The 15,170-nt window shown below is 29.6% G+C and overlaps 2 protein-coding genes across 2 annotated transcripts; both read right to left on the reverse strand.

Annotated features, from left to right (window-relative positions):
- Nucleotides 1-4,916: 4,916 nt before the first annotated feature.
- LOC106305001 lies at nt 4,917-9,801 on the reverse strand. Its single transcript, XM_013741381.1, has 6 exons — nt 9,591-9,801; nt 9,368-9,489; nt 6,029-6,107; nt 5,576-5,947; nt 5,340-5,496; nt 4,917-5,253 (listed from the first exon to the last, which is right to left on the reverse strand). The coding sequence occupies exons 1-6, from the start codon at nt 9,795-9,797 to the stop codon at nt 5,081-5,083; spliced, it is 1,110 nt and encodes a 369-aa protein (XP_013596835.1). The 5' UTR covers nt 9,798-9,801; the 3' UTR covers nt 4,917-5,080.
- A 1,325-nt stretch (nt 9,802-11,126) lies between these two features.
- LOC106305046 (protein PHLOEM PROTEIN 2-LIKE A8-like) lies at nt 11,127-12,552 on the reverse strand. Its single transcript, XM_013741425.1, has 3 exons — nt 12,021-12,552; nt 11,805-11,916; nt 11,127-11,652 (listed from the first exon to the last, which is right to left on the reverse strand). The coding sequence occupies exons 1-3, from the start codon at nt 12,464-12,466 to the stop codon at nt 11,422-11,424; spliced, it is 789 nt and encodes a 262-aa protein (XP_013596879.1). The 5' UTR covers nt 12,467-12,552; the 3' UTR covers nt 11,127-11,421.
- Nucleotides 12,553-15,170: the final 2,618 nt, after the last annotated feature.

Here is a 15,170-nt window from a genome sequence, read left to right on the forward strand (position 1 = left end):
TAGAATAAAAAATCAACCAAATAACAAAAGTCAACCAAAGGCAAAGGAAAAAAACATTCGCCAATTAGGGCATCATATTATGTAAGCGAATTAATTTGTGTCTATTTTGCAAATGATAGTTGACGTGATGAGCACTTAAGTTTGAGCATCTCATAACTGATTTTCTTTTTTTTCTTTTCTCATAACTGATTTTCTATAGTTTAGCAATTAACATTTTCAAGATTCTTTCATTTTTACAGCTTTTATATGCAACTCTTTTTAGAAAAAACTACTCTCTGTATTTACTTACATAAATGTTTATTTATATGTTTATTTATTTCTAGATACGAAGACTTGTTACATACAACGTTTTCATATTTGTCTATTTCTTAAGTATTTTGTTTATTTCATGTCAATTAAATTTCAATCCGATATTTCTATCAATGTTACATATATTTTTATATATATTTAAAACAAATGAATAATTATTAATTAACTGTGGATATAGATAGTTTCTATTTGTTTAGGGCATCTAAAATGGTAGGTTCTACTTTGACCAAAAAAAAAAAAAATGGTAGGTTCTACAAGGTGGATGTATCAGGATGTTATTATTTTTCTTCCAGACAGACACTAATCTTAATTAATATCCCTCTAGGCTCAAACTCAGTCATCTCCATAGGACCAGCTAAGGCTGACGACCACTTCGTTTTTTTAAATAAATACGAAGCATATCCGTTGAATCTATCGCAAAGTGGGTACGATATCTGTTTTTTTTTTAAACAATGGGTACGGTATTCGTATCTGTTATGAACTTATGATGCACATGTCACTTTATTTCCAAATCAAACTTTTAAACTCCAGGTGAAGCGCGCACAAATGTACACCATTGTGACTTCCTTGGAGACCCATGAACCCTTGTGTAGAAAAGAACTGTCAAAAGTTAGATATATAAGAAAAAGATATCTATGTCGTTTTAAAACAATAAATTGTATTTACGAATTATAAATTAATATAATTAATTAGTTTAAAGTAATTAATTAAACTACAAAATATATTTTACTTGAAAGAAAAAATTTGGTACTGTAACTGATCTTTTGTATACACATGCACGCAACAGTGTAAACATTGTTTTATTTTGGGTCAAATAGAGGCTTTTGCTTAGAGACAAGTAAAAGAAAGAAATCAGTTTCTTGCAAGGGAAGGTTCACATCTGCGATTCCTTGAGATCTTCTTTTGCGTCGCATGTAGGAGACCAACCAAGTGTTTTTTTTTTACCAACAAAGTTTAACAAAAAAGAAACGCAAAAAACGATATACAACGTTTGTAGTCTTCTCGTTTTCTAATGTGATATTTCTCCGGGATAATATTGTCAATTGTCTGGTGAGGTACGATTCAATTTTGGTCCAAGAACTCTTCATCTAACGATTTAAGAGTTCAAATCATTAGTCACTAACTATTTTTTTTTTAACATTGATGTTATTACAAACTACAAAAAACTTAAATAGATATACTATAGCCGACAATTCTACCTACCATATAAGGATTCTTGTCTGAGTGCATCACACTGAACCGTCATATAAAATTCATTTCAGACGATACTTTTTGCGTCATGCCGAATACCTCTTGTAAGCACTTTTTCGATATTCTGCATAATTCATCTTCTCCGGAAATTGAAATCAAAATTTTCTGGTGTAAAATTATTAACTAATTTTTAGTCAAACCGCTGGATAAAAAAGATTTCATATTCACTAACTGAACCAGACAAAGACAAATAAATGTCCAATATCAAAATGTGAGCTTACTAGTCAAAGAGCAACATCGATCTCTACTGTGACCACTAAATTATGATATACATTTAATAATATCAAATTGAAAAGTAACCTTGATCAAGTTTATCTGCGCCTACATCAGCAATAGTATTGTAAGACGAGGATTAACTCGAAATTCTTAAAGAGGGGTTATTAACAAAAATTAAAAACTGTTTCTTAACTTTTAACTTGAAAAATTAAGAACCGGTTCTTAAAGTCCTTATTTAAGAACCGGTTCTTAGTTTTTTTAGTTAAAAGTAAAAAAACAGTTTCTTAACTTCGCTAACAACTTCATTTTAAGAACACCGGGTTAATCATGTTCTAAATATAGTGTGTATAGTCACTGTTTTCCTTTTAAGATATTTTCTTCAAAAAGATCTATCAAACTAAATGTAATATTTTCAGTCAGATTTTAGAACATCCTGGAACTTAGTCGTTTCTGGATTATTAGTTAAAACATTTTCAACACTTTCGACATTTTCCTGGACGAAAACCAACTCCGAAAGTGAACTGCAAAAGAAGAGAAGTTCAAATAGATCAGTTTTACTTTTGATCTAACTTTTATACTTCCCTAACCCTAAATCGACACACAGACACATACACCTCTTCTTTTCATAAGTCAGTCCAGTATGGCAATATATGTCCAGCGACGACTTCTAGAGCTTCTTTCAATATGTTGATAAAATGGAGATACGTGTTCTGCAAAGCTAAGAACTTCTTCCCGAAATTCCCTGCCAGAGTCTTAGCGTGGGAAGCTTTGACCTTAGAGAGATTAAAATTAATTTTCATTCAAAAAAAATTTAATTGTTTCCTTATCCAAAACCAAGCCAAACCAAAGGAAATTCAGTTTAACCAATTTTAAATAAGTTTCTAAATAGACAACTCACCCAATATTATGTCATCCTGTAACATGTACTTGTGCGATCCTATCTGTAGTCCATAACTAATCGATCTACATCAAACACGGGAGACCAGAGAAACTAACATAAAATATATCGACAGAGAAACATAAGAAATAAGAAAGAGATGTTAAACAGTGCTCAGTTTAAAGGTTATATATATTATTAGGGATCTTGCATTTACAGCTGTTACACTAAAAATAGGTTCTATAGTCTATACTCTTGATTTCCGGATAATGACAAAAAAAAGAGTCGTCATTATACTGAAAATTGTTTATAAGAAGAATGAGCTGTATATGTTTCTCAGGGCAACTCCAGTGGAGTATCTAACACGGTTTGTATTAATTAAAAAAAATGAAAATATTGAAAAAATTGATGTCAGAGAACCAAACCGGTGCAGAGAACATAAACAATAAATGGAAACATACTCTTTTCCAGATGTTGCTAATGCATTGGTTTAAGTTATTTTTTGTGATTTTAAATTTAACTTTTAATTAAATTACATAAAAATTATTAAAGTTAAATTAGTTAGAACCAGGTGGGAATAAAATTATTGATAATCATGCTCTTATATGTCAACAAGTGAAGTATTGTGTGTGATTTTTATTAAATAGCATTTGTGTTTTGGTCAATAACTATAGTTTTCAACGAGAATTCGGCCAAAAAAAACCTCAACTTTTCACGAATTGCCAAAAGAAACATGAACGTTTGGGCTGACCAAAAAAACACCAAACTTTCATTGACTTTAGAATTAATTAACAACTAGATTTTGACCCGCGCTTTCAAAGCGCGGGTTTATTTTTTTTTTTCAGTGGTCAAAATATTTAGTAAATGTCATATTTCATATATTTGTGTTTTATTTTATAAAAGACTTAAACTTTTTATCTTTCTTTATCGTGTTTCATTTTAAATGACTATTTATATTTAAAAAATTAAACTTTATTTTTTTAATGAATTAAATTGGTATAACTCTGATAAATTAATTTTATTATGTGGTTAATATTTTTAATAAAAATAATTATATACTTTTAATAAAGATTTATACTTTTCAACGAAAAAATCAATTTTTTTTATGAATGCTTAAATTATATTAAAAAAAAAATAATAATTAAGAATGGTTGAAAAAAAATTATTTGAAATTGGACTCAATAGCCCAAAGGAAAAAATAAGGGAGAATTGGATCTGATTTCTTAATCGGCCAAAATGGCCCAAGAGAGATCTTATGTGGACAGTGGGCTGGATCCGAAAAATGGCCCAATATAGATGTGTTATTAATATTACTTGATTGCCCTTAATGAAACATGCAATGTTAGTAAAGAAATGGCAGGCTAAGGTAAAAAGGACAATAGGATCCTGCTTTAATAGTATAGATTTTTTTTTATGAATGCTTAAATTATATTTAAAAAAAAAATAATTAAGAATGGTTGAAAAAAAGTTATTTGAACTTGGACTCAATAGCTCAAAGAAAAAAAAAATGTGAGAATTGGATCTGATTTCTTAATCGGCCCAAATGGCCCAAGAGAGATCTTATGTGGACAGTGGGCTGGATCCGAAAAAATGGCCCGATATAGATGTGTTATTAATATTACTTGATTGCCCTTAATGAAATATGCAATGTTAGTAAAGAAATGGCAGGCTAAGGTAAAAAGGACAATAGGATCCTGCTTTAATAGTATAGATTTTTTTTTATGAATGCTTAAATTATATTAAAAAAAAAATAATAATTAAGAATGGTTGAAAAAAAATTATTTGAAAAACGACGTCGTTTTACATGATTTGAAATTAAAAACGATGTCGTTTCATCTCATTTGAAAACGACGTCAAATATTTCTGTTAAATTTGTCGACAGCGTGCTAAATTAGCAAGTCAGCGAAAATATTGTTAATTAATTTTAAAATCAATGAAAGTTTGGTATTTTTTTGGTCAGCCCAAAAGTTCATGTTTCTTTTGGTAATTCGTGCAAAGTTGAGGTTTTTTTTTGGCCGAATTCTCGTTTCTCAACTACCGATTCTTTCATTTATCTTTATACTGTATCTTTTTTTGTCAGCCTTTATACTTTATCTTTTAGACCAAATTATGATAACACAGTCCAAATGCACACCAGGTAGTTATGGTTTCAGCTTCTGATTAGGAATTCGATTGAATTGGTCAACATAATGATTTGAAACTCCAATCCGTGTTCATATCTTGTTAAACTCCAAATAATGTTGATCGTTTAAGGGGTAGAATATATTGTAACAGTAAAGTAAAAAAAAAACTATATAAACAAGTTTGACCGCAATGTCAGAACGTGATACAATAGCTTTTGCGCATGTCACAAGTAAAAGATATAACCAATACTGCCTGCAACGGAAATTTTATGTCGGCAAATCCTCCGGATCATATTTTTGCTCCTTAGGTTAAACACACACAGCTCTTGAGACAGTAACACAGAGTCGTAAAATAACCCGGGTTGTCATTACTCCGTTGAGCTTCGAACAGGGGTTTGACCGGGGATTTATCGGTGAGTTGAACTCGGGGTTTGGCCGGGGGTTCGACCAGGGGTTCCACCGGCCAGTCCATTTCATCTGTCGATATAAAAGTCAAGTCGTTAGTCATTTATTAATTAATACGTGTGCAAGTGCAAGTTATGTGTGTCATGACATCAACTTACAAAGCAATGGGTAAGATTGTTCTCTATTGTCATGAAATGAGCTGGCGGGTCTATGATCAGGATGTGGCCAAACCTGAGGCTCTAACGTCTTGTCCCATATTAGTTCTTCAACGTAGGGAGAAACATTTGAACGAAAGAGAGGCTCGGAATCAATATCCTGTGGAATCATATACCCATAAGCACAAATGTAAACTAAAAAAAAAGGAGAAAACAACTGAGAGACAATCAAAAACCACATTGTAGATCTTGATCATCTTGATCTTCTTATGTGCAGAGTGGAAGACATAGTTCTTCATTTCGTCGTCTAGTTTGTCCCAATTACTGAAGATCAGTGCAGGTTCTGTCGGATTATGCATCATGCGAAGGGCAAGTATGTTTGTAGCTTTCTCAAACAACTCATTTCTTTCTGCTTGTAAATCGAATCTCTGACGATTCATAGGAAACTGAATAGAGCTTTCAGGAACAGGTATCTCGAAACGGTTGCTACTCTGCACGAACGATATAAGATCTTTCCATGCCGAGCCGTGCATGAATCCTCGAAAATAAGATCTTTCCAGATTCAGAGCTTCTAGTGTCTTTGACAAGTGAAGTTGTGACTTATCAAATATCTGCAAAACAATTCTGTCTATTATAATACCAAAAAACATAGCACATTAATGTAATGATATATTACAGAACTAAGAACACACCTCGTTTGGTGGACTTTTGGCAAAAATTTGATCAACCTTTTTGACGACGGTCTTGATAAAATCCAACTCAGAAACTGAACTGCTGAGTGAAAAAAATATTGATCATGAAAGATCCAATTAACATTTTAATAATTACTAGATGATTTACTCGGCTCATGCGCGGACATGAATATTTTTTATTTATTTATGTATTTTTATTTTATCATAGCTACAGTTTTATTTATGAGTTGTTTAGTTATTGTGTTTTTATTTTACAAAATATTCAGTTTGGCCATGATATTTACTTTTATTATAATTAATTGATATTTACTTTTGGTTTTAAATTAATTTTTTTAATTTATATATATAATTTATATTAATAATATTATATTATTTTAATTATACATATGATTTTGAATATGTTATTTCTAGTCGGTTTGGTTGTTTTTGGGTCGCCAATCGATTTTTTTTATCATTTAGGTATATTAGATTGCATCTATTTCTCTGAATTCAACTATAATATTTTATTCTAATATAGTTAATTTTGATTAAATTCTTATTTCCATTTAGATTGGTTATTTTCTTAGATATGTACAAATATTTTTGTAAGATTATATATAGCTTAATATATATTGTGCTTATAAATAAATAAAAAATAAACCGAAGTATTTGATTCAAAATTACATAAATGAATATAACGATAATAGTATGAAATCTCATGCATATATATAAAAGTATATTGTAACAATTAGTTAATATTTTATTTTATTTATTAATATATTTTGAGTCATCATGTAATTTATATGTATAAAAATAAATAGATTTTATGATAAAATTATATTTTTTTATTTTAGTTAGATCTTTGATTTTGGATAGAACTTGCATATATATTCTTTCAAATTCAAACTCAAGTATAATTGTTTTTTCATTCTAATTAATTCAAATCAAATTAGTTTTATTTCTCGCTTAAATGTGCATGTTTTTTCATAATATTTATCAAAATTATATGTTGATTTTTAAAAGATATTAGAAATAGATTTGTGTAGATAGTTTGATAGTTAAGATTTGTGAGAATCAGTTGTTTATTTATATAGATGTTGCGGCTTTCAAATAGTATTAGGATTAGGAAATTATATATAAAAAATATACATAATTGTTAGGAGAAATTTTTAAGAATAGGAAATTGTATACTTATCAAAAAGTATAATATTCCTAAGTATCGTAGAAAATTGTATAGTTATCACCTTAGGTTTATAAAAATATCAAAATTGAATTTCAGAAAATATCAAAAATGTAAATAAGGAAAAAAAGGATAACTCGTATAATTCTTACTAACTAAACGTAGCTTCCTTATAAACATTACTAACTAAACGTAGTTTCTTTTTCTATTAAGAAAATAACTAAAATAAGGAAATCGTTTAATGTATGAGGAAATATGTAAATTGTTTAAGGTCACCCACATTATAATATAATTATGTTAATAAGTAACTTACGTGAGGAAATTTTATTAAATCACATGTTTTAATAATATTGCCTTATTATATATAATTATTTTTGATAACAATGTGGTTAAAATAATTCATTAAGGGTACCATAGTAATCAACCACCGTGAGAATTAACGTGAGAATGCCACATAAGAAAGTGACTTCTCTAATAATATTATAGAGATTTGGGTAAATTAGATTGCATATATGAATTCAACTGTAATATTTTATATTCTATATATTAAAATTTTGATTAATTTCTTATTTGCATGTAGATGGTTGTTGTCTTAGATATGTAAATATATTTTACCAAGATTATATATAACTTAAGATATATTATGCTTAGAATGAAATTTTAAAAAATAAACTAAAGTGTCTGATTCCAAATTACATAAACTAATATAACGAAACGATAATATTTCTGAAGTCTCGTGCATATATATATATATATATATATATATATATAAATTTTACAAAAGATCTAAATTGTAACAGTTGGTTAATATTTAGTTTTCATTTTTAACATGTTTTGAGTTGTCCTATGATTTATATTTATAAAATAAATTACTACTTTTATAAAATTATATATTCTTATCGTAGTTAAATCTATGATTTTAGATATAAGTTGGATTAGTCGAATCATTTATGTTGTGAGTATATTGGACACATATTCTTTCAAATTGAAAATGAAGTATAATTATTTTTTTATTATAATTAAGTCAAATAAGCATGTATTTTCATAATATTTATCAAATTATATGTTGATGTTGTTTTTAAAAAAATATTGGAAAATAAAGCAATGATCAATAGCAAGTTACATGCGTAAGTAGGTGATACATTCTTGAAAGTTCATGTACACATATTAATATTTAAAATAATTAAAATATTTTAAAAATTCTAAATAACTTTATACCTTTGATATATTGAATGGAAACTAAAATTTATTTTAAATAATCTTAAACATGAGAATTCAGATTTGCTTTGGTATTTTGATTATGACTCTATTAAGTTCCACAAACATAAAAACATAAAATTAAAAAACATATTTAATATTAAGAAAAAAATATTTTTAATAATGATAAAATATAATATATCTATCCCATTAAACTATTTTGTAACTATTTGATCAAACGATGTTTATTTTAAAATTTTATTTTTAGGTTTTTTAATCTCTTAAAAAAAAACAGTAAAAAAATTGTGATTATATTTAAAAATAATATTATATAAGTAAAATATATTTTATCGATTTTTTGTTGTAATTGAAAGATATTATAGTCAACTAAATTTATAAAAAATAAATAAAACATTTCAATATTACTAATTATAAGAAAATAGATAATTAAGTATATATCAGTTTATGTTACTTAATTATTGTATGTAATCATCTAAGAAAATATATAGATATATAAAAATATTTTTATTACTTTGAATTTTTCTGTATTGTTTAAATTATGTTTTAAAAGAAATAATATATTTGTTTCTAATATCAAGATTATCTGTGTAAATTATTTTTAATGAAATCACTTTATATAGAAATTTATAATTTTCTTCTAAGAAAATATAGATATAAAGAAAGTATTTTATTAGTTCAAAATTAAATTTTATGTTATTTAAAAATATTTTTTAAATGTAATATTAGTATTTTGTGAACTTTTTTTTTTTATGAAAGCGTACTATATATACATATTTTTTCGTTTTCAATTTCTTTTTAACTTTGTAAAAAATTTCATTTTTATTATATGTGTGTATTTTTGTGATTTTTTTAAAAAAGAAACTAAATAAAATAATAAATAATAGTATTTTAAATGTAAGTTAATTATTAAGGATATAATGTAATGGTTAACTTGATAACAACATATAGGAAACTAATAGTACCTCTGTTCTTGATAAGTCAACCCTGAATAGTTAGCGACGAACCCCAAAGCTTTCTTCCATTTCTTGACCTTATCAGGACACGATTTCTCCAAAGTTCGAAACTTTGCTCCGCACTCTCCTTTCTGTAAAAGATAGGCATGACGAACTTAATCTTCTTCGTCTGTAAACATTTTTTGATCTGAAGCAACTCGTTCAAACACCAGCTTGAATCCAAGTAGCTCACGGAGAAGATGACGATCACCAACCATGAGTTTCTTATATGGTTGTAGAGTCTGTCGAGCCGCTGTGCAATATTGTCGTCGTCCGTGAAGACCCTCACATTGCTAGGGCTAGCTTCCAAGTGATGTTTGAGATGTGGCAGTAACTTCTTCCGTTCGTCTTTCCCCCGAAAACTGATGAACACTTGAGGCTTCTTCATCTGAAACACCATTTTGATAAATTGCTGATCAGGGAGAATATTCTCTTTCTTATTTGGCTTTGGTTGAGTTAGTTACAGGTGATTAGCGAAAAGTCAAGGTTTTTCAGCACGTGAACTTGTTTCACCTACTGCCTATTAAACAATTATTGTAACAATTTAAAAATTAGAAAATCTATAGAATAATTTATATTATATCAGAAAAATATTTTTAGATAGCACTAAATCATACTTTAATAACCTTTATACTATTATATTAATACTATTAATTTGGAAAAAAAAATAATCTTACTTTGGATAACTAAAGTGATATTAGCATTTAAAGCAATATAGCAATAATATCAGTGACTTTAAAAATAATTTGAATTAAAAACTCAAAGTAATTTTCTTCTGCTATTAGCGTTTCGATTTGCATTTGTAGTCTTCTTTTTGCGATTTGCATTTGTAGTTGACGTAATCGTAGACCTGACAACAAAGATGTTTGAAATATTTCTATGTACGCCATAGTCTTTTATTAATCAAATTGCTATATATCTGTCCAAAACTTCTCGGTAGATAGGCTTTTATTTTTAAACGAAGGGATTACAGGTTTAATGATAATCTACTATGCCCAAAACTTCTCCGTAGAGGATTTTATTTTTAAACGAAAGGATTACACTGCTGGAATAAGCTTGAAAGCGAAAGAAAGCTTGGAATGCAATAAAATATCTAATCCTATCGAGATATGAAAATTGAGATGTATAATATATTTAGGAGTTATCTATTTAGTCTCTATATAAAAAGATACAAGTGTTGTTTATGAATTTAGAGATTGTGTGTTTGAGAACTTAAATTTTGAGTGATTTTTTTAAGCTAATAAAATGAGTTATACGATTTTGAGAACTAGACAAGGTTGGTTTAATGATAACCTAGTCTTCTAGTGGAAAAAGAGGATTTTACTTTATTTTTCCTTTAGGAGCGAACATGTAATCCAGCTGGATAAAAAATGGTATACATTCTACCACCTGTTATACCCCTAATCAAACAACCTAGAAAGATCAATTATGGGAGACAAGAGAAACTATAATAAATTTATTGACTGCGAAATGTAGGACTTATTTTGATATATAATTCTCTAGAGATCTAATCTAAGATAAGAAAAATAAATAACTTTTATAGTGGTTTAATGACTCATCATGGGAACAAGGAATCAGAATTCGACAACAAGGAGTCTCGCACAACAATTTTAGGTATGCTGGCTACTGTGTATGCTTTAAATGGAAATAATTTTAGCTGGACCCATTTGTATGTGTTTTATACTTTTATTTTATTTGACCTATGATATATAAAAATAATGCATCAAAGGGAAAAATCTAGTACGGCTACATTCGCAATAAGGTAATCACAACCATAAGTATAAAAAACAGAGGAAATTTCTAGCAAACTAAAGATAAAGTCAAAGAGGCAGAGATAGACAAAGACCTCAGTGTAGGCCATGAGCATGTAGCATTTCTTTCGTGCATAGTAGAAGATGATGGTCTTAGTATACTGATCAAGTTTGTCCCAGTTACTAAAGATTACTGCAGGATTTGCTTGCTCGCACATCATGTGAAGAGCAAACAAGTTTATAGCTTTCTCTAGTGACTCATTTTCTTGTGTATTAAGGGCTTTGAATATTCATATGAAACTGAAGAGAGTTTGCATGAGGAGAAATCTCGAAACCGTTGCCACCCTGCATCGTCCAGATTAGATCTTTCCATGCAAAGCCAAACATGAATCTTGTTCGAAAAAATCTGTCTAGATTCACAGCTTCTGGTGCCTTTGTCTCTGACAAGTGGAGGAGCTCGTTTAATTGATTGACATCCAACACTGCCTGATTTGATGCTTCTCCCTACAATGAAGTTAAGTTCAGCCACCATGTCATATTCTAAGACAAAACAAAATCACCTAAATACAAAAGAATAGGTAGGCGGTAATTAAGCACTTTACATTAGAATCTAGATTAGTGCATAGGGGAAATATATGTCAGAACTAAGAACACACCGTATATATTTGTGGAGTAGTAGTATTGTTACTATCTTTCAATGCGATTCTGCCTAAAAGCCCATTAACCACTTCCACAATGTTCTTGATGAAGTCCAACTCGGAGATCGAACTGCAAAACAGAAAGTTTAAAGAAAAGATAAAAATACCCTTTAAGATTATGGAAGATTTAAAATTCTTCTTTTGCTAAGAAGAGATTTAAACTTCTAATCATACCTATTTTCTCTATAAGACAATCCAATTGATTTAGCCACAAATCTCAAAGCTTTCTTCCATCTCAAGATCCTGAGGCGTGGATGCTTCTTCTGCAAGTTTGGAAACGGTTTGCCAAAATCTCCGGTCTGTTTCTCAACGTGGGAAGTCTTGACCTTATAAAAGATGGGTATCACGAAGTCAAGTTGCTTCCTCAACAAGCAATTCCTGATCTCAGCGAGCTCGTCCAAGCACCACCGTGACTCCAAGTAGCTTATGGAGAAGATGACGATCACGATCCGAGAGTCTTTGATATGGTTAAATAGTTCCTTTAACCGTTCTCCCGTTGCGTTGCTGTCCGTGAACACATTTACGTTGCTATCTTTCAGATGATGTTTGATATGTGGCACTAGTGTCAGTCGCAGGTCTTTCCCTCGGTAACTGATGAACACTTGAGGCCTATTCTCCATCTCAAACAACAGTTTTGGCTCTCTTTTTCCTTGGGGGTGATTGAGGAAAGTCAACCAAACAATCTAGACTCTGATTAAGCTCGTTGTTACCTAATTATCAAACTTTTAATAGTAGAAGTTGAAAAATCACCAGGTCCATCATTAGGTAGGAAGCATCATTTGCATGATTTTTGTATTTTTTTAGAAAAATATGTTATCGAGTTGTTGACCAAACCTAAATAAAAAATGTGACACGATATTGTGCATGCATATAAAATAAGCTTATCGTATTGAATCTGAAAACATCAGGAAATATTATGATATGATAAATCTTTGGGAGTGTAAGTGAAGTGATGGTCAGGGCCTTATCACGGTTTAGCCCGGCCCATCATTTAAAATGTTTATCCAACCAGCTTATTGAAAATCAAAACATCTCCCAAACCAAAATTTATCTCAAGTCATCACAAATCTAATCGTTGCCTAATTAGTTAACTATTCTACTCACACCTTTGCTTTTGGATTGAGACATCAGATATTATCCAAAGCCAAAGAGCGCACATCTCATAACACTTGTAAAACACATGCAGCCAATAAAATTGCACATTAAACTCTTTTCAGACATGTTCTAATCCACCCCGCACCACACCGTATTTAACACTAACAAAAATCTTTACACGTTTTTATAACTGTTAGAGCCGCACCGCAATTGAACCTTTTGTTCCACACCGTTCAATCCGCTGTTACCATTCAAAACCTCAGTTTGCTGTGAGTCCGGTGCATATGCTCGGGTTTGACCCCAAACATGTGATACATACGTATGTGGCCTATTATTTTTGTAAAAATTTTAGGGCCTATTTTTTTCATTATTGTTACTTATTAATATATCAATGTTTTATGTATATATTCTCTATAAGTTAAGAAAGCGGTGAGACATACTAAAGTACAAAGACAATTAAATTTTATCTTTCCTTTGTGTTATTAAATATGAGTGGATTAAAAGGACAATAATTATGACAACAAAAAGAAAGAAAATAACTAATTTACAATAGTTACCTTCTAGGTTAAATTTTTTTCTTCACAAACAAATATTCTTTCACGCCTCTTCCTATCTTACATTGCCTCATAAGAGTTACGAGAGCAAATATTGAATAAAATTTATTTAGCTGGTTTGTCTTCTCTTATCAGGTACCAGTCTCAAATTTTGATTTTAGTTTTAATTTTGTTTTAATTTCACAATATTTTTGTTTAATTGTGTTTCTATGTTTTCTAGTTTTAGAATAATGAAGTCAAAATATGATAGTGGAGTTAAGAAGCCGAATAAGAAAAAAAAAAGAGAAGAAGAATTGATAAAATCTCAATCAGGTGCAATGTTGAGGTATTTAAAAACCCAAAATCTTTTAGTACTGATCAGGATAGTGGAATTGATAAAACTGTTAGAGGGTTTCAGTTTTATATTTCGTATTGGACCATAAATATCTCAGGACCAGCGGGTACATTAGTCTTTCACAACATCTGAACTGGATAACAGTGTTATTAATATAACTAATTTGATTTTTTTATTAGTGTTGCTGTTTTTTTTTTTTATTAATCTGGAGGTATTTCAGGTCCGTGGAGAGGTCCAGACTAATCTCCAAGGGGAGGTGCAGCCCACAGATAGACCCTTTCTCCGGGTATTCAAATGGACCCTAAAGCATAGGCCCATATCTGTGTAAGGTGACCAAAATAATTGTGACTTAGTTTCGCACAGCAGGTGGATCGAACCTGAAACATGTCGGCGTCTCACTCCCGTCGGTTTTTACTTTATCCATTAAATTCCTCTTTAAATTCTAAAAGAACGCGTTTTAATATTTTTCTGTTTTGGTTATATCGAACGCGTTTTAATTCATTTTCGTGGTTGCCATGTGACTGCGAAACAAAATAACAATAATTAGAATGAACTTATTTGTCGCTTTTGAGTTTTGATTGGTAAAATGCTTTTGTGACAATCATACGATTTTATTCGTTGGGAAATATGCAGTTTCGTTTTCTATTCATGTATTTAGAAATGAAGTTATGATATTGATTGGGACTGTACGCGTCATTTGTGGAAAGTTTATATCTAGTGATCACTTTATACCGCCATGTGAATTGCTCATAAGCGGTAATTCAAGGGAAAAAGCATAAAGAATTAAAGTGATGCAAAAAGTAGTAAGTGGTTTTGTTCTTTTCCAACCGTCATTAACGGTTAGTTTCACCGACCAAATGACACTTGAAACTATTGCAAAGGACCTTTTCTCAAAAAAAAAAAAAACTATTGCAAAGGACCAAGGTCTCTGAATAAAATATTTTATGCGCTCATGAACACTGAAACTTTTTTTTGTCAACAAATAAATACATTAAAATAATTTCAATAACTTTTTTTTAGAAAAAAATTTGTTTCAAAAAGATACATTTTAATATTTCCAATGCAATTTTTGTCAAATAATAATAAAAAATTATCAACTTCAAACACATTAATTGCATTTTTAAATTTTTTATTGATTTTAAAATATAGGAAATATAAAATTGAGAAAAAGACAAAAATAGCACTAAATCAAGTTTATGTTCCCAAACTAGCACTCAAGGTCAAAAGTCACAAAAATAGCGCTTACTGTTTTATCAAAAGTTGCAAACTTAGGGTTTAGAGTTAAAGGGTGAGATTTAGGATTTAGGGTTTAGGGTTTAGAGTTTAGGGTTTAGGGTTTAG

The sequence above is a fragment of the Brassica oleracea genome, chromosome C7 (assembly GCF_000695525.1).
Source record: "Brassica oleracea var. oleracea cultivar TO1000 chromosome C7, BOL, whole genome shotgun sequence".
NCBI classification, from domain to species: Eukaryota; Viridiplantae; Streptophyta; class Magnoliopsida; order Brassicales; family Brassicaceae; genus Brassica; species Brassica oleracea.